At 45.2% G+C, this 20,034-nt stretch overlaps 1 protein-coding gene across 2 annotated transcripts in view; it reads right to left on the bottom strand.

The window, feature by feature from the left end:
* The window catches only part of TMEM94 (transmembrane protein 94), an 85,632-nt gene that overhangs the window by 18,939 nt on the left and 46,659 nt on the right, over nucleotides 1–20,034 (bottom strand). For both annotated transcript variants that reach the window (XM_019518232.1, XM_019518228.1), the window contains 13 exons: nucleotides 16,137–16,256; nucleotides 14,950–15,077; nucleotides 14,247–14,383; nucleotides 13,388–13,590; nucleotides 11,379–11,530; nucleotides 9,806–9,908; nucleotides 9,350–9,436; nucleotides 8,751–8,867; nucleotides 4,198–4,254; nucleotides 2,108–2,212; nucleotides 1,310–1,474; nucleotides 715–924; nucleotides 162–477 (listed from right to left, as the gene is read on the bottom strand). In XM_019518232.1, the coding sequence (XP_019373777.1) occupies nucleotides 162–477; nucleotides 715–924; nucleotides 1,310–1,474; nucleotides 2,108–2,212; nucleotides 4,198–4,254; nucleotides 8,751–8,867; nucleotides 9,350–9,436; nucleotides 9,806–9,908; nucleotides 11,379–11,530; nucleotides 13,388–13,590; nucleotides 14,247–14,383; nucleotides 14,950–15,077; nucleotides 16,137–16,256 (1,900 nt within the window). The remainder of the gene's footprint in view (nucleotides 1–161; nucleotides 478–714; nucleotides 925–1,309; nucleotides 1,475–2,107; nucleotides 2,213–4,197; nucleotides 4,255–8,750; nucleotides 8,868–9,349; nucleotides 9,437–9,805; nucleotides 9,909–11,378; nucleotides 11,531–13,387; nucleotides 13,591–14,246; nucleotides 14,384–14,949; nucleotides 15,078–16,136; nucleotides 16,257–20,034) is intronic.

The following is a 20,034-nucleotide window of genomic DNA, read 5'->3' as shown; positions in this document are numbered from 1 at the left end:
TGCACTATGACTGAGGATAGGACGATCTAAGTCAGATCTGCACGTCTCCTGTCCCAGCTAACAGGTTCTGGTACACTTCAACAAGCCAGCTGGCTCAATAAGGACAACCCCAATGCTTTGTTCCCATTTCTCTGCTGTCTTCTCCTTTGGTTCTCCCTTACCTATTAGCCTAGCAAGCTCACAGAGCCCCCAGGGCACATGGACAGGCAGCACAGCATTGTGGGTTTCCTGTAGGGCAATGTTGCAGAGGTGGTCAGAGAAGCGACACAGGCGCTCTGTCACACTGGCATTGCAGAGGTTAAGCAGCACATTCAGGCCCAGAGGCTTAAGGGAGTTCAGGTGCATCTGCCAGTTGGATTCATCAAACTGGATGCAGGAGGGGTTCTGCTGGTCCTGGGACAGGCTGAGCATCTCAAGATGATAGTCACACACAAAGTCTTCGGCCTCACAGACCAGACCCTCGGTGTCACCCCCCGCCTGACAGGACACATGAGGAAAACCTGGTTAATTATAGAATCTCCAATTCCCTTCAGGCCCCTTAGCACAAGTCAGCCTCAGACACAAACAGAGAGGAAGAGTTCAGCCCCTCTTCCCCTTATCAACTGGGACAGCCTCCTTCCTTCTGTCCTCCAGCTCTGAGCTAAAGGAGGGAATCTCTTTTAGTGCTCAATGCAGACGGCTCAGCTAATGGCATCCTGCTTTTACATGCTTTACCTGGGCTGGCTCCTCCTCTCCACCCTCCGTGTCCTTGCTGAAGCTCACGTTGGACCCTGATGGATGCTTGCTTCTGCTGGTTGGCTTTCTGTGCATATGGGCATCAGAAGCCTTTGGAGTGTCACCAGACCAGTTGTTTCTCTCCTGCTCGTTGGTAACGTGGACCGCATCTGTCCTGGAGCCCGAGAGCAAAGCATCCCTTTCATGGGGCTGCAAGAGATGAGGAGACGAATGGGAGCCAGGTGCCAACTGGCTGATATGTGAAATGTCCACTACTGGCCAACATCCTAAGCCTGTTTTAAACCAGGATATATTGGCTTGGGGATGGCCTCTGGGCCACTACTGATGTAAAGTCAATTCTTGCCAGGACTGAACGTCTTTAGGCATTCAAGCAGAGGTGTACCCACCAGGGAGTCTCCTCCAGGAGTTCAACACCTCAGACAGGCAACATTGTTCAAGATATTCACCCCACCTGTGAGAACCCTGCTTCAGCACCATGCACTGCTTGTTACACACCTGCAAGCCCTGTCAGGTCATGAACCACAGCTAGTTATAACACCAGGCTGGAAGCAAATCCAGTGACCCCCAGCCTCACCTCCTCTTCCATCTCCGGGTGGCAGAAGGAGCGCGTGGACAGCTCATCTGTCAGGTCTTCATGGCTATCGTGAGGGGGCTCCACCTTCCCGCTGAAGAACAAAACGGTCTCCGGACTGGGATTTGGCCAGGACAGAATCCCTTGCTTGTCTACACAGCAAAGTACCTAGAACATGCCAAGACATCCCACAACACCCCAAACATGTAAACTCAACAAATTGTGTCAAATGTCTAATCACCGATATAAACAGCACAAAGTTCAAGTGGGTTTACAAATGCAATGAAAGACAGACAAGACACCACCTGTCAAGCAACATTCTGGCTTAAGAGACCACTCTGAATGTTCCCTCAAGTGATCAGAGCACAGCTCTGCTCCATCTGGTTAGGGGGTCACTTACTATTGATTCATTTGTAACCCTTTTAGAACTACGCATAATAACCAGGAACAAGAAGCAAAAGTTGTACCTATTTCACCAGCTGGCTGAATGAGACTTGCATGAAGCTACTGGCAGAGCCAAAATCACAACCAAGGAGTCTCAACTCCCTGCCAGGATAAATCCTGGATCCTCAATGATCATCTAAGCATTGCTTTTGTCAATATGTGTGTGGCAAGAATAGGGGCTCCATGTAATTTAAAGACAGTTATAAATGGTCCAGAAGGAAACTAAAACCCCAAGAGAACCTTACTCAGCACTGAACTGACTGCCCACCGCCTTGTTTCTCCAAGGGAAGAGTGATGTACCAGAGTGACTGAAGACAGTGATGTGTCCACTTTAAGGTGCCCTTTTTTGATACTCACAGTGACAGATCCCAGACTGTGAAGCAAGCTGGAGGTGAAGCTGAGCGTTGGAGATTTGCCTTTTAGAACACACAGGAAGTGGCTCCAGATGCAACGTATCATTTCCTGTCAGAGAAGCAGAGAACATGTGACAATTAACTGATTCACCAGGGAAGGATGGGCAGAAAAGTTGTCAGAAAAAGATGTAAAGTTACACATGCATAGCTACAGGTTCAGCCAGCAGAGACCCTTCCAGACAATCTGCTCCTAGGAAGACAGGACCGCAAGTGCCAGTGAGTTAAAGTTCTTGAAGTGAAGAACATTCCCCCAGGTGGGATTCAAATAGCAAGCTTATTCCTTCGATAAGGACTCTGTTGGGGCTATCACAGTTCTTCCAAAAACACAACTGGGTGGGTGAAGCTGGTGTTGCCTCCTAGAATCTTTTTTTCTAACAATTTACGATGAGAGCTCATGAGTTTTCACCTTGCATTATTACCCATCTGCAAAACACCAAGTCACTCAGGTGAAGTGACTTGCCTGAGCTCACCCAGTGAGAGTCAGCAACAGATCTGGGAATAAAACCCAAGGTCTTCCAACTCCCCGTCTCTTGCTATAGGCATGAAAGGCCAGTCCAATCAAAATGCGATCAGTCTGGTGGGCAACTGAAGTAAGGGATCTCTGGAGGTCATCTAATTCAACCCCACCTGCTCAAGGTTTGGATAGGAATCATCCTGGTATCCCATACAAGCCTTCACCTAACCTATTCCTAAAACCACAGAGTCAACCCCGCTACACACCTACAAAGCACACTGCCCAAAGACATCAAAAGCACCCTCGCCTGCTACAGGGTGAAGAGGGCTGTTAGTGTCCTGCTACCGCAAGGGCTGTTTATGTTACACTGCAGACTTTAAATGCACTTCTGTAATGTTATCACCTGCAGCACTGCCCCCAGGCCTGAACCCACTATGACTTAGATGCTGTGGTATAGAGGCTATACATAAACAGAGAAATTAAATCCCTCCCCAGCCTTAGTTGCAAATGCATCCCAATAATGAATTTTAAACCAAATAGAAAAGCTTATGATTAATTCAGATGCTTTTCTTGTAACGTGTTCACAAAGAAGAAGAGGAAGGAAATGGGTCTGTGAAGGCAGGACAGTATGCTAAAGCCACTACCAGGGCACTGCTTAAGCTCCAAAATCCACAGGTCAGTTGAACTGTGGCAGGCTGGTAAGGAAGTGTTCCAGCAATGAGGACAGGAGGGCATGGATACACAGGGCAGGCTGTATGCATCAGCAGCAAGGGGACAATGAGTAATTCTGGTGGTATCTAGGGATTTCTGATTACTCTTGGAGTCCACCTGCTTCCTCAGAAGAGTGGGAATCCTAGTGCCAGATTAGAAAGCACAGTATCTGTCCCACTTACCTGTTTAACAGAGGCAACATGGTTTATAGAAGGGCTAGATCCAGGCCCCCAGAGAACAGCTCCTTTCAAAGTCTGCCTGCTCTGTCTTGGAAGTGTTAGTGAAGGACATCAGCTCATTAAGAAGCTGGTGAAACAGGATCAGAATTTTATGCTAAATGCCCCACACCCCACTCTTCACAATTAGCCTCTGGCAGAGCTCTTTGCGTCTTGCTGTTGCTGAACAACCCCTCTGTTCATTAGCTTGATTTGATGAGGCTTTTTTCACACAATCTACATTCTGCGCCAGCCTCCTGACACATACCAGTACGTCTTGTCCAGCTACTTCACCAGTGAGAAGCAGCAATTCACAGGACTTGAAACAGCAGCTTTCTCCAAGACAGGAAGCTTGATTTCAAAACATCAGTACTCTAATTCATGGCCATTTGAAGGGTGCAAGCTGAGTTCAGATCAGTTTATCTGACCCCTGGCCAGGAGTGAAGTCATTACATTGGAGGCGGTGTGGGAAAGACATGCAACCTGCATGCAGAGCAAAATAAAGCAGCAAACAAGAGCACCAACAGGCATCTGACACCAATTGTGGGGATTCAGGGACAGACAGAGGGATGGGAAAGGGTTTATAGAGCTCTGCAGCGAAGATGGAAGAGAATGCAAAGCTGGTTAGACATATAATGATAATACTAATAGTACCTGAGAAGATACCATCTCTGTGTAGCTACTGAGAGTGTCCTCTGAAAACTTAGCCAGCTGCAGCAAAAGAAGAGATCAGTTACTATAAGTACGGTCAGAAATGGTACGTGAGAAACCCCTCCCCACCCAACATCGCACCTTCTAAGAAGAGCAGAAGAAAGGGGGACTCTACTCTGTAGGAACGGTTATACCAGTGCAGATCATATGTCCACCAAACCCAGCACCATCTCCAGCAGCTTATGTCATTGTGTGTTTGTTAAGCACAAGCAAAATGATTGGGGCTGTATCTAACAGAGGAAGACATGGTCCTTCACCCAAAGGGTTAAGAGTCTAGAGACAGACACTGGCACTTAGACCCAGAGAAGGCCCACTCGTAACACTCGTAGTATTCTGGGGCAGAAGGAGGCAGTGTTCAAACTGACAGAGGGCAGAAATTATGGGGTTGGTGAAAGCAGGGAGTTCAAGAAGTGATTTTAAAGGTGGGTACCCAGAACACAGGGGAAAAGGTAGGAGGAGGCAGAATGAATGGGCTGCAAGGGTAGAAAATTAAGGTAGTGATGTAGACAGGGAGAAGCTCTGCAGAACTCAGAAGGGGAAAATATTTTAAATAACAAACTTCCTAACTCAAGTTACTGCATCCATGGGAATTCAACACCAGACCTCACCCTGACTGACAAAGTGATCACAGAACTAAAAATTAGTGAATGCTTATAGGTCAAAGTGGTCATGTCTTGACTATATCACTTATCTGTAAACAGAGTAAAATCATAACCAATTATGTATATACTCAGTGCTTTAAAAAGAAAGTGTTTCAGAAAGCTGAAAACAGCTATGTGGCAAAGCTGGGAGAAAGAATTAAAATCAGATAAATGAATGATAATTGGGAACAATTTTTGAACATATCAGACGTCCAACAAACCACCATTAAGAAACCCTAGCTTAGAGTAGAAATGAAACCAATAACAAAAATGAGAGAATGGAAAAATGGGAAAAAAAAAAAGAGAGAGAGCGCGCGCAGTGGATTTAAGTTAGAATCTAGAAATTACACAAAACAGATACGGAAAGAAAAAGGACACAGAAATATTTACAGTCAGAGTTAAGAGCAACTAGGAGACCTTTTAGTTTGTTTGTTTGTGTAAAAATGCATTAGAAATAAAAGAAACTCTATCAATAGTATTTTCTCACTGCTAGATGGAACTAGGACTACTGTCAATAATAATACAGGCATACCTCGTTTTATTGCGCTTCGCTTTATTGAGCTTTGCAGATATTGCGTTTTTTACAAATTGAAGGTTTGTGGCAACCCTGTGTCGAGCAAATCTATCGGCGCCATTTTTCCATCAGCGCCATTTTTCCAACAGCATTTGCTCACTTCACAATTAAGGTATGTACATTGTTTTTTTTTTAGACATAATGCTATTGTACACTTAATAGACTACAGTATAGTGTAAACATAACTCTTATATGCACTGGGAAACCAAAAAATTCGTGTGACTCGCTTTATTGTGACATTCGCTTTATTGCGGTGGTCTGGAACCGAACCCGCAATATCTCCAAGGTATGCCTGTACAGAAAAAGCAGAAGTGTTAAATAAATAGTCCTGTTCCATATTCACATCATATTCAAATGAAGAAATACTTTCTATTCCAAGAGCAGCTACTGATTATCTTTAAAATCAGCAGGTCTGGATAAATTGCACCTAAGTTCTGAAAAACAAGCTGCCTGAGGAACTCTCTAGACTGTTATTGGTGATTTTCAACAAGTCTTGGAACAGTGGAAAAGTTTTAAAGGGATAATAAACAACGTACACTGTGCCAAGGTAATTAAAAAGGGTGAGCAGGATGGCCTAAATAATTATAGGCCTGTCACCCAGAGTTAGATAGTGTAAAATTGATCAAATAATTAAATGGTTGATATAAGAATGGATTTTTTTTAAAGCTAACTAAGGGTAATATACCCTCAATCAACCCAGTTTTATGGAAAATAGACCTTGTAAAATTAACTTGATATTTTTGATGTGATAAAAGGTAGTAGTACTAGAATGCTACAAAACCCAATATGGCCTGTACTAAATGTACAAAAAGCCTGACTAAATGATATGTCTTACAATGTAACTGGAAACGAGGAATCATCATTGAACAAGCATGTTTCTAGTAGAGGCCTGAACAAGGAGCAGTTCTTGTTCCTATACTATTTAATATTTTTAGCAGTGACCTGAAAGAAAACAAGACATGGCAGATAAAGGTTGCAGGTATATTGGAGGAACAGTAAATAATGTAAAAGGCAGATCACTAAGCCAGAGCCACCTACATCACTAGGTAAATTGGGTGCAAGCATGCAATCTGCATTTCAATATGACCATACGTACACTTGAAAAACAAAGAATGTAAGGTGTACTTATAGGAAGGGGGACTATTTCAGGAAACAGTGACTGGAGGCAGGGGTCACTGTGGATATTCAGCTGAACCTAAACTGACCCTGCCACAGTCTTAAAGGTCCAGTGTGATCCTTGGATGTATTAACTAGGAAATGACAAGTAGGAGTTGGAAGGTTATATTATTCTGAATTTAGCACTGGCATGAACATTACTGATTAATATGTGGTCCCATCCTGGTACTCAATTCTAGAATGATGATAAAAATGGGTAGATGCACAGAAAACTCAATAAAATTATTAAAAGGTTGGAAAATATATCTACTACTGAAGGAGTCAGTGTCCAAGCTATTTAGCCCATCAAAGAGAAGGTTATGAAGCAATTTGATCACAGGCTATAATTAGGTACTCAGGGAACCAAAATATGATAAAGTACTCTTCAATCTGGCAGAAAAAGGCATAACAAGAATTCAATGGCTGGAAATTGAAGTCAAATACATCCAAACTAGAAATATGGTGCAATCTTTTAACGGAGAAGAGAAATAAATAGCTATTGGAATAACTTACCCCAGTTGTGCTAGATTCTCTGTCCTTGAACATTTTTTAACTCAAGATTGGATTCTTTTAGAAGAGATGTGCTCAAAATTCAACCATATTTATTGGCTGCAAAACTGAAATTCATTCAGCAAAGTCCTATAATTTGTGCTCTCCACAAGGTCCGACAAAATGATCTCAATAGTCCCTTCAAGCCTTAAAAGTCTATAAATCAAGAGCTTGGACTAGATAAGGGTAGAGGAAGGCTGTGGGAGATGAGGGGAGGAGAATAACATGGTACTGATGACTGGAGAGGAAGAAGATCTTACCTGCTACATTCTGAACCGAGTGGAAGAAAGGAAGGTGGGAAATGGAGAAGCCAAAGAGAAGGCTGCCCTAGTCAAGGTGCAAGTGACCAAGGAACACCACAAAGCTTGTTCTGTGGGACAAGGAGGAAGGACCGTGTGTAAGAAATCACAGAGGAAGAACTGGCTGAAGTGGATGGACTGCTTGGACACATGGGAAGAAAGGAAGAGATGGAAAAGAGCACACTGATGATGCAGGCATGGGTGATGGATGAAAGCAGCATCAATGGCAATGGAGAAGGGAAGACAAGGAGCTCCAATATCACTCTGCCAAAGGGCAGATCCAAGGACAGAAGCTGAGTGGGCAAAGGGCAGGAGGAGGAACCACTCAAAGGAGATGAATCAGCAGGCTAGTGCTACTGAGGGATGTAATCTCTGTCCCACCCCAACCTACAGGATACAAGTAACTCCCATGGATGTGACTGAAAGTGATGCTTACCCTGTAGGGGAGAGAGTAGGCACCACAGACTAATGCCATGGCATCCAAGGAAGGACAAAGTGTCAGGGAAGTGAGGAACTGTGTCTAAGGCAGATGCTTCATAACAGAGGTTAGAGGAAGGCAAGACCACTGTAATGCACCTGACCAGTACCACCACTGGGAGTGGATAGGTAGATTTCTGATGCCTATTAGGTCATCAGCTTCTGCCTGACAAAGTTCATGATCTGAACCCCACCAGGCTCTACAAGAAAAAAAGAGTCCCATTAACTCCCATCCTCCAGAATGAATCATCTCCTCCACAAGAGACTTCACTTAGTCCTAACCTGCTGCACTAATCACACCTGTCCCACAAGCCCCAGGACCTCAAGAAATGGCTCCCACCCTACATGGAAGAGCAGCACCTTAAAGAGGAACTTAGAGCACTCAGCCACTTTCACCAACTAAATTATCCTTAATTATAACCACTACATTGCATTTATTTTCATTTAGACTTGCATAATAAGGTACACAGCTCTCTACTGGTCCATAGAATGCATTTGTCTTCTGTGGATCTCTTGAACTGTGTAATCATCTCCCAGGAAAACAAGCTGAAGCCTCCCATCCTCCTTGGGTCATCTGGGACTGAGCAGAAGACCTAAGTGTGGTCTGTAGGAGATCATACTGCACTTTTCCCTAGGGAGATAGACTAAACAGAACCCAAGCACCGCCCATCCATATTTTTTTTAATCATTCTGTGGATTCACCCACTAAACAAACAGCCCACTGAGCCTCTCTCTCAAACTCTTTCACCTTCCTGCCCCCCCCACCCTGAACCCAACAGCTTGATGTAAGAAGATACCTACCAGTGAGGTGGGTGAGGCTTTGCTCATCTGTGCCAAGACTCTGGCTTCTCCACAGGCAGTAGCAAGAACCCACAGGACAGGAAAGAGCAGTGGCAGGATGGGCAGGACACCATTCACCTGAAAATCCATCCCAGGTCACCACCGAGGCAGAGAAAAGGCACAACTAGACCTCAGCCATGCCATGTGACCTCCTCTTTGATGTTTCAGGAGGATAGATGGAGGCAATAACAGGAACAAAGGAGCAAGATATTAAGGACCAAAAAGGAGTGCAAAGCAGTGAGGAGCACAGAAGTTAAAGATACACATGTCATTTGGGGATTTGCCACCAAGAAGGCAGCCAGAAATTAATATCTACTTGCAATCACTTTTCACACTGGACTTGGCATCAAGCCTTTAATATGGAAAGGAAAAATTCTTGAGCAAACAGCGTACAGCCCACCCTGAGGGCAACTGTAGGCAGAAGTTGCTGTTGTGCTCACTGCTCCTCAGAGAGCTTACCTGTGCCCTGGATGAACAAGGAAGAAGATGCTGGAGGACAAAGGGAAGTGTACTCTGGTTGGGGAGGGAGTGGGGTTGGGCTCAATATGATCTTCCTTTACCTGCAGCTGAAGAAGAGTGTACCGCCAGGAAGCAATTCCAGGAGCCTTGAAAATGAAGCGCACGGCATTGGTGATCAAGAAGCCAGCCTGTCATTCCAACAGAGAGACCATCAGCAAATCACTCCACTTGGAACAAGAGAGTCCCTGATCCCTGTAACATTTCCTAGTCTAGAAAAAGCCTGAAAGACACAGTGGATTTGATGCTATATTTCCAGTCTTCACCCCCATTCTCACAGCTAGATAAAGGCTGTTCACCTATTTTTCACTGTACTTCTCTAAGCAATATAAAGTAAACGTAAGGCCAGCTGTAAGAGTTGTAACTTCCCATAAAGGCTGGAACTTCTCATTGAAGGCCAGAGGTTCTTAACTTCTAACTGAGCTAGTCCTGACTTGCTTATTTGCCAACTCTGGAACAACACTGTCAAGAGCAATAGGGACCTTAAAAATCAGACTTACCAATACAATAGGAACAGCATACTTCAGCATCACTGACTGCACTGTGAACCGCTCGTTATCCAGAGCTGTCACAGGACGGGACAAAGCCATGTCCAGGCACCATCTGAAACAGAGACTAGTTAGGAATCCCAGCCAACAGTCTCAAAGCCCTAATACTACATCTTTCAACACTGTAATCCACTTAGTTGATCTTGATCAGAATAGTGTCTCCATTCTCCAGGACTGGGAAAAGGTCGCTGTCCCAGGGACCCAAAGCCAGCTATTCCATTTCATTTAATGCTGGGAAACATTTAAATGTTAGTCAGCAGGCTCTCTGTGGCTACTCAGCAGGTGAACTGCAGCTTTCAAACTCTAATCTACACTTCTGATAAGAGAGGACAGTCAGAAGCCAGCTGGCCAGAAAGGTGCTGGGTGACAGATTAAATCCCAAGGATGAATTAGTTTATTCTAAAACAAGAGGCAAGGATTTCTTAGGGTTATAACTTCTACTGCAGTGGTTCCCAACCTTTTTAGACCGCAGACCGGAAGTCACCCCGGACCAGTAAACTGCAGGCTGGAAATGACCGGCATACTGCAGACCGGCAGCCAACCCTTTTTTTATACTAGGCAATATTGAGATGCAATGTTTAGGGCTTTTATATGCAGTATAAAAAAGGGTTGGCTGCTGGTCCGCAGTATGCCAGTCACTTCCGGACTTCCGGTCCGGCAGCTAACTCTCCTGTGGACCAGCAGCCAACCCTTCGCAGCCTGGTACCCGGCCGCGGCCCAGGGGTTGGAAACCTCTGTTCTATTGGACCAACTACGTACTTGGGATAGTTTTAGACAAGCTTTTGAATGCAAGACATTCTTCCTCAGGTCACCTAAATCATAATCCACAAAGGATCCTTCCCTTTTGTAGCTGAAAGGTCAGTAGTGTTACAGAACAGATCATTTCCCACACAGTTTCTCAAATTGCACTTAGGCTCATTGCTGAAGCAAACTCAGTAATAATGATACTCTGCCTCATTGCCAACTGCAGCCTGTCCTCACTTCTTCCTTTTTCTCATCCAGTAGCTAGTATTCCCTTCCTTGAAGATCCTCTCCTTTTGATGGTGGTGGAGGTTAACACTTTCTACAGATCCACACCCAAGAACCCATGGTTCAGAGATGCCACCCTTGGTTAGAGGGTTGACAGCTACTTTTAGTGTGATCTCCAAGTCTGAAATGGAAATTTAAAATAATAATAAAATTCTAGAACGTCATATATAAAAGTGGGGCCAATGGTAAGGCTAGCCATCAAAAACATGAATTCTTAAATCTCCCTGCCAACATCCCAAAATTCAACCTGCAAATGAAGAGCTGAACTAGGAATTTCAAGAGCACGGCTTTGTGCTTCTACCTGGCTTAACAGCTGCTGAGAATAAGTGAAGAGGTCCAGCAGAAGTCATAGCTCCAGAGGTGCAAGAATTTAATGGAAAAAAGAGGTAACATTGTCTGTTGAAAGGTACCTGGACGGGACTGGAAAAAAGTGATGTAAAGCTACAGCACGAATCAAGGCAAGCTGCATAGACCTTTGGAACAGTGTTTAGCCTACCGGACATTATCTATCACTGGGGTCTTCAAGACACGGAAGAGACGATACAGCTGAGGATTCTGAGGTCCTTTCTTCACTCCTCCTCTTGGGGAAGGTGGAGGAGAGAAAGGGGGAAACAGGTCTCCTGGCTCCAGAACAATGTGCTCATCATCCTGTTAGTAAATGAAAGAAAGGGAGAAAGAGGGCCCCAAGGCTGCACCATCATTGCCTCAATGGAAACCTCCTGAAAGGTACTGGTATTCTGATGCAGCAAGATTATTCTCACTATAAGTGACACATCCCCATTCCTCCTACAGTTCACTCTCCCAGTGCCTTACAATATGGTCACAAAATGCAGCACTTATCCAAGAACCTAACTATTGCACACAGCTATTTCATATGGAGTGGAGTGGAAGTTACAACAAAAAGCAATGAAAATAACTTAAATAATTTCCAAATCTTTCTTGCAAAACAAAGCACTCCATCTTCCCAAGGGGTTAGTACTTTGCTTCCAGACTTAGAGGGTTCTTATGTTTTACTGCTTGTACAAAAAACTAAATCCTGCTCTTTGTGACCATGAAAGATTCCCAGAGTGCTTTTATGCAAGAGCAACAAGTTAATTCTCGTGCCATAGCCAAATTTCAGTCCTCTAACTATAATAATTCCTCAGTCTAAACAAGATATGACATTTTTCCCCCTTACCTCCTATACTAAACTGGTATGGATGAACAGCTACTGTATTCCCAACCAGATGCAAATGCTTTGTATGTAGAGGCTGAGAATCCATGCTAACTCCCTTATCTACCACCTCACTGGAGTTCAGGAGCTTAATTATTTAAATGTTTGTGAAAATGATGTGAGCTCCTTGACTAAAAGATGCTTCAAAAGCATCAAATGGGTTATTTAATCTTTTTTCCCTCCAACACGTCCATTTAGGAATGTTCCCCGTATACCATTACACATTTCTAATCTAAGCCTTCTCTTTGCTATGTCAAAAGTTTCTGTTTGTACCATCAAATGCATCCTGTTCAGTAAACACATCTTCCCTTAAATTTCCATTCTCCAAGAACAGCTTTCAAAGCAAAAAAGGAAAGCTAGACCTCATTGCCTCTTTTGCGACATTATTGCTAAGGGCAAAACAGAGCATATCCAAGCATGATGAAGGAGAGGTTTATAAAGCAAGAGGATGTTTTTAGTTTGTTGTTATCCAGGGCTAATTATGGAAGCTAAAATGTTGCCCAATGTATATTCCCTCCAGTACTGGCCATTCCCCCACCTTTCCAGATTCCCTAAAATGATTATGGAGCCTGAAGATTTTATCAGCAGCAGCTGCAAGATTTTATAATGATCACTCTAGACAAGAGATCACTTGTCCAACCTAAAAGCCTAAAAACATTTCCCCCTGCTCAAAAATCATTTTTTTCCTTAGATCATAATTCCAACGCTCTGCATCCACTTTGACTCCACATATCCTGTACTTTCTAAAATAAGAGAGCAGCAGGGTGAGGGCCAATACAGACAAGTCTGTATTTCTCCATATCAAACCCAGAATAAAATTTCCCCTTTTTCATCCAAAGGGCATGCTCTCCACACCTAGTACTGCGTTAAATTCTCATTGATATCATCCTGAGTTCTGTCCGCAAAGCAAGAACAGCAAATCCACAGAAAGGAGTGGCTTGGAACAAAGGCTCCTTTAGTGACAGTGATTTTTCTGCTTCAGATCCATTTTCTAGAACAACAGCAACACCAAAGGTTTTCAAATAGGAAGGTACTCGACTGAATAATTCATTCACATGGGTTTACAATGATCAAAACACAATACACACCCTCCTGTCCTGGGGGAGATAAGTATCGTGCTCTGGTATTATTTGTGTGCCTGTGCTGTTGGATTTTTGGCAGGGCTGAGGAGGCAAAGTAGGAAGAAATCATATGCACACCAAGAAAACTGTATGCCCAGTCAACTGGCTACCTGCACAAATATCCATGGAAACAATGGTGACATATGAGAAAAAACAGGACAGTCAAGTTACCTTAATCCCCCTCAGAGAGGCAAAGGATTCCTGTCCTGGTCTCAAGGCAATGATGTCTCCCTCTACCAACAGGCTGACAGGTAGGTTGACAAGATGACCATCTCTATAAGCCCAGTGGAGGGACCAAGATGGGGCATAAGGCATGTGAAGGTCGGGGTACAGGGAATCTGGCCACTTCAACTCCTTGCCATCTGTCAGCATATCTGAAAGTGTATGGAATGGAGACGCACGTAAGGGAAGAGCCCTGTTGGAGAAGACTGGTGAGCATCAAGGGATTTACATCCCACTGTGGTAAGCAAGCTCTTCAGTACTAATCCTGTACAGTCCTCACAACCCTCTGTCATTACCTTTTTCTACAGTCCCATCTCCTACAGCTATCCACAGCCCATTTCCACCACAAAACAGACCCCAGGTAATGCTAAGTTAAACCTAAACTAGTCAAAGCTTAAGAGCATGTGCCAGAAGTCCCCATGCTGAAAGGACTGCTTTTTCCCTTTGCCAGGCACAGACTCCTCAGGGCTCTTGCCCTGGTTAAAAGGGTTCCCATCTCCCTGTCTCCTGTGGGGAAGGGGTTGTCCATAAATCTCTCTTCTCTCACCATTTGCTGGAAGGAAGATATTTTTATAGAAGGCTCTGGGTCTGAATTATTCCAGTGCAAAGATATAATGGCCATCTGCCTTACAACGTGAAGGTCTGCAGCACATGGCGATATCATGGCTCAACATTCCCCATGTAAAGGGTGCAAGATGGGACAAAACTAAACACAGGTAACAGAAGTCCTCAACTTTGGAGAAACATCTAAGAAAGGAAGAAGCTATGACTGACGAAACAAATGGGAAGTCAAGGAGAGAAATCTCACCGTTTATCTTATCAATGATGGTCTGAAGCCTCCTTTCAACCTCTCTGCACTTCAGCCTTTCTTGCCGCCCAATCAGGAAGAGGTCCAGGAGGAGGAGGAGGAAGAGAGCCAGGGCATTCACGATCTCAGCACCTTGACTTTATGGGGCAAATGGAAATAAACCAAAAGACTGTTGAGCAAAGGTGCTAAATACATTCCCCACACTTCCTAGGTGAAGATGCACATGGAACTGATCTTTTTATCTCCCACACTGAGCTCTTCAAAAAGGACAGAGGCACAAAGGCGTGCTTTGGTTTCCATCGGAGAGATCCAGGATCACTCACTTCAATTTAAAAAAAAATACCCCTTATAAAAATGCCACCAGGGAATGGTAAGGCCCTGGTGACTGGACTCTGCACTTTTCCACAAGACAGCGCCAGCCCCAGTGCAGCTCCAGAATTGTCTCATCGCTCCAAACCCAGGGCATTAGAAAAATTAGTAACACTACAGGAGGGGCATGTAACTCCTAGCATGAGGGGCTCATTGTCCTGTTGGGAACCTCTATGGAACTGAAGGGCAGTTGCATCTCCAAGTACAGGGGAGATTAACCAACTCCCAACAGGAGTCTTTGCTGTAGACTTCTTTGCAGAAGTCAACTACAGGCACCAACTCTACAGTCTAAAACCAGCTCCTTTCAGTCAACTAGGAAAGGCTTTTTGCTTACCTCCCTTGTGGCTGGCTCCCATAGCAGCATAGTAGCAACACCGCTGCCAGCAGCATCAGAGATGCACCCGGCCAATGGAAACAGGAGCAACGGTTACCATGGTACAGGAAACTGCTCCTCCACACCTCCTACAAAAAGAAAGAGCCTCAGAGAGAGTTGGTGTGAAGAAAACGCAGATGCAGCTCTTTAAAACGCAGAATATACAAGTGAGAGGAAGGCAGCAGTCAGCAAGAATCACTGGGGAGTGCAGCAAAGTTTGCAAAAAACCCTCAAAAGAAGAAAGCTTCCCCAGGCAGCATTCATCTGAATTCGAAAGCACCAGCAGTTGTTAGGATGCCTGGTCTGCCTGAACACTGGCTGCCTTGCAGCACTGAAACAATGTAAAAGCATCTGTGCCAGGCTGCCCTGTTTTCACTGATCCAGAGGAGAGAACAGCAATATTTTCAACTGTAATTATTACAAACAAAAACACTGGAGTTTTGTATTCAATGGCTAGGCCACCCAGGACATTGTGCTAGGCTTCCCAAGCCTTTCATACCCCCTGCCCCATGCCAACAACCCCATTCACCTACTGCAGAAATGATTTTAGAGCCTTCTTCTATAGGCATCATTTTCAAACACAGCCAAGCCTTAATTTTACAAATGTCTTGAAGGCAGGGGCAAGGGGTAGCCCACATCCAAGATCTTCCTAATACTAGCAGGAAAGACTGACTGACCAGAAGCACCAGCATTTGCAACTCTTGAGCATCTCAGGGTTGAAGTTAAGCTCCTGTAAAACTCCACAAGAGTCCAGCTGCAGAGGAGATCCATGCTCCCCCATTTCTAACCCCCAACCCCCCTACTCCCACACCTTGAAAAGTGCTAGGACACTGGGGAACAACCTTTTTGGCAGACGTGACACAAATTAACATCTTCCCCATGTGCCACCCCTGATCCTCATCCTCTGCCTGATCTGCTGCTCTGCTTTCTGTTCATTTACTCTGTAGTCCCTGCCTGATCTCCTGCTCTATCTGCTGGTTCCCTTCCTGTTCTGTTGTGTGCCGCACTAAAACTGCCCAGACCACTGGTGGCACTCATGTCAGTCTGGCCACCCCTGTTCTCAGAGCTGCAACTGCCTTTCAGCCAAGCCAGAGTCAGAGTCTGAGTACGGGAATAATGCATAACATTGTGATTTCTTTGTGCTTTACCTTCCATGAAGTCACCTTCTTCCTTTCCTTCTGATGTCCCTCCAGCAGTGCTGACAACTGGTCTCGCAGGACAGTGAGGGCTTTCTTTGTGGTCAGGCCCAAACTTGAGGTGATCTCATTCTGGGCAGCAGAAAACAGTCCATTTAGCACTTCACTCATCTTTCTTGGTTTGTTCCTGATGCCAAGCATGCCATCTCTGGAATGCTTTGAAGTCCCCTACAATAATCTTCTCACCCTCCCATGAACTGCTGACTAACCAGCTGTGTGCTGCTTGCCTGCTCGACTCACTAAAGCCAAGCCAACTAAAGCACACTGCTGAACCCTCAAGTAAATACTCCAGCACAGCAGATCTGCACAACCAATCAAGGAGTCAAAAGCATCTGACTGGAAAAGGTTTGAATTGGTAGGACTTGGTAAGGAACTACATGTAGTTAACCAAGAGCAGGTTACCAATGATCTCCAGGCAGCTAGCCACCCCAGGTGAGATAATCTCTCTGGGGTGATGGACATGCAAGACCCTCAAGTCCTCTCCATGCTGTTTTCAATTGGATATAAAAACTGTCCGCTTTACCCACAGAATCCCAAATCTGAGACAAAACCAAAAAGAGCAACACATGCTAGACAACTGTGTTAGAATCTGTGTCACATGTGATGCGTTTCTTTAGCATGAATATGCTTTAGCACCTCCACGTTATTACCCCCAGTTGTATAAATCAAGAAAGGGATGAAGAATTCGGGGAGATGAACAAGAGGAAGCATGGAAAGACATGAGTGGGAGGAAAATGGAGAAGGGGGAACTGAGAAGTTCTGGCTACACCCCAGAAAGATTAGGATGACCATATGAATCTGCAGCAGCAGGCTACTGAAAGTGGCTACAGAAAGAGAGGACAAGAGGCCATTTGACGACAACAGACCTCATGTCACTCCTAATTAAAAGCTCACACTTCCCTGCCACATTCCATGACTGTTACAATCAAGCCTTAAGGAATCTGAGGCTGTTTAGTTTCAGATCCTGGACAGTGGGTTTGTGAAGAAACTGTTGGATCAGGGAATAGCCTGTGCTGTTGTAGCTTTTCTCCATTAGATATCCAGGCAGCTCTGCAAACCGGACAACTGAATTGACAATTTGAGAGCTGATTTAGCAGTGTATAGGAATTCAGTAGCAAAAGGGGATACAGAACTGGTAGACGACACAAAGCACAATGGAGCAACAGAAAAGAAAACTCTTCAGGAGTGCATGTAAAAGGGCTGATGCAAATGCACTGGAGGCACCAACATTCACTACAGCACGTGGTGCCCCTCACCTTGAAAAAGCTTAGGTGGATTTCACTGCTTACAAGAATAAAAGACTACTTGCATCACCGGCCTGAACCTGTCTCAATGGAGACGGGCACCATGCAAATCCCCCCTCCAGCCCCAGAGCTCTGCCAATGAAGCTCCACCAAGAGCTCAGTTTCTCCTGTCACTGCAGTCACAGGCTCAGCAGGTAGCTGTGCCAATGCACAGTGCACACTGCAGTCACAACGGCTCGGCAGGTAGCTGTGCCAATGGACCTCTGCCTCAACCTGCAGCCCTCCCACTGCTCAAGATTTAAATGCACATGCTCACAGCTCTGCAAGGGCACCTCAGCTCTGATCTGCACCACTCTTCCTATTCCAGACAGGGATGATTCTGTGATGTGCATTAACCTTTTCAGGAAACTAAACCTGAACTATTAGGGTAACTTATAACCCAATCTACAATTTGAACCTGGGTCTGAAAAGATGACATCCTAATGCTCCAACCTAGGTCCCCTCCATCACCCAGCTACCTCATCCCTCCTGCCCTCTTTTAAGACAATGAAGACTCATAAAGCATTTTGCAACAAGCAAAGCAGAAAATTCATACAAGAGTGAGCCAGATGATGCGGCTTCAGTCACAGCTTTGATAGGACTAAAAATAGTCCTGCCATAATTTTCATTCGCTCTGGAATTCATTTTCATTCACTGGTTCTAGGGATTAGGGGAAACAGTTCCACGTCTCTCTTGGAGGTGGCTCAGGTAACATCAATGCAGGGCTAAACATAGAGGAGTCTCACAAAGATTCCCAGAGGGGAAGAGGGCAGGCAGCTCAGCTGGCCTTACACGTGCTACGACTCCAGGGGAATGCTGAAAACAGGAGTGCCGGAGAAAGGAGGAAGTGTGGGGATAAGTTTCTTGTTTGGGGCACACCAATGCCTCCAGAGAGGGGTACTCATTCCCCCAGCCACAGGGCAAAGACTGACAGTGCTGCCTGCCACTATACAGAATAAAAAGTAGCACCAATGACACCAGCACAACCAGGCACGTTCCAACAGATACATCCACAGGTTTGGGAGAAGACAGGGACCTTGGTGCTAAAAGGTGCTGTCCATGCTGCAGTCTAGTATGGACACACCTTTTCTATGGAGAGAAAAGGTCTATGCTGTGAAGGAGAGGTGGGCGTAAACTTGACTGGGTGGATCCCTGAGCTACCTGCAGCCCCTTCCAAGCGTGGAGGGTGAACACTTCTATTGCTTTGCCTCTAGAGCAGTGCATATGCGGTGCAGGGCAGGGGTGCAGAAGGAAGAGGACCTCTGAGGCAAAGTCAGGAGGCTGTAAAAACTGATAAAAGGAAATAGCATTATGATGTGGGGGAGTAGGGATGAAGAATAAGAGAGAAGGATCATAAAATATACATTCCCCCATCTCAGGGAGATGCTTAAAAACACAAAGCACTCAGGAGAGTGTAGAGCACATTGCTGATACAGTGACAGTTACAATAGGGAAAGGCTCCCTGCAGACGCACAGACAGCATATTGGGATCTCAAGGCAGAAACAGCAAATAAAGCTTAGAGTCAAGAAACAAAGGAGACAAGTAAGAATAGCCATCCCAAGCTCATGGTATAGGTCACTCTAGGTTTCCACAGTAAGATCTGCACACTCTGACCATCCACCAGCTGTGCTACCAACCACTAACGGCCAGATCTCAAGTATTTTGAAACAAGCCTTTACACTTGTCACGTGGCAAACCTGGCAGCCCTTAAGCTCTTTAGAGAAACGGCCTCAGCCTTTCAGTACTGGCAAGTGTTTTTCCAGCACAAATGGGCCGAGAACCCATCTGTGAGGAAGCAAACTCACTAGCAGCAGGCTCATTGCCTCTCCAAACACGTTAGTGTGCATGTCCTCAACTGCATCTTGAAGAATATCCTGTTGAGATTCAGGCCAAACGGTCACAGGAGCATGAACAACATCTAAGCCATCCTCCTCTGCCACCTGTGTCCAACCTAGGGCTTCCTCTGCAGAAAGAAAAGGCTGGATTCCAAGTCACGCCAAAAGAAGTAGCAGTGCCACATCACCAGACTCCATCCAGAGGCTGCACTTTCCCTCTGCCCCTGCCTAGGTAAATTTAGAAGGGAAAATACAACAGAGAAAATAATCAGCAACTTCCTTCGTTGGCCCAAGAGGCCTGAGGAGTTTGCGAGCCATTATAAAGCACTTATGTGCCTCTCTAGAGCAGACCCCTTGCTGTCTCTCATTCTTGCTCATTCCAACAGGAATGACAGGAGCCAGGTAAGCAGGGAATGATTACAGCCTGCTGCCCCGAGGATGATGTTCTGTCTGGCCCCAAGCTATAATCTGCAGAGCAGCTATTAAGAAAAAGCACAGGAGGCAGGCAAAGCAAAGCTTTTGTGACTTTACTTGCTAAAGTAAACTACCAGGCATAGCTGGGACTGAAAGCAAGAGCGAGGGAGTTCATCTTTCTTCTTTCAGCAGATATCCTCACTGTTAAATTACAGGTCGACTCAGCCACAAATATAAGCACCGGAGAGGAGGAACTGGAGTTAGAGCCACTGCCCAGTTTGAGAGGTTTGCTGGGGTCTACAGGAAGGAGACGGGGG

This window comes from Gavialis gangeticus, unplaced genomic scaffold (genome assembly GCF_001723915.1).
Source record: "Gavialis gangeticus isolate Ggan-Ray unplaced genomic scaffold, GavGan_comp1, whole genome shotgun sequence".
Taxonomy (NCBI): domain Eukaryota; kingdom Metazoa; phylum Chordata; order Crocodylia; family Gavialidae; genus Gavialis; species Gavialis gangeticus.
This window is presented reverse-complemented; position numbering and strand designations above follow the sequence as displayed.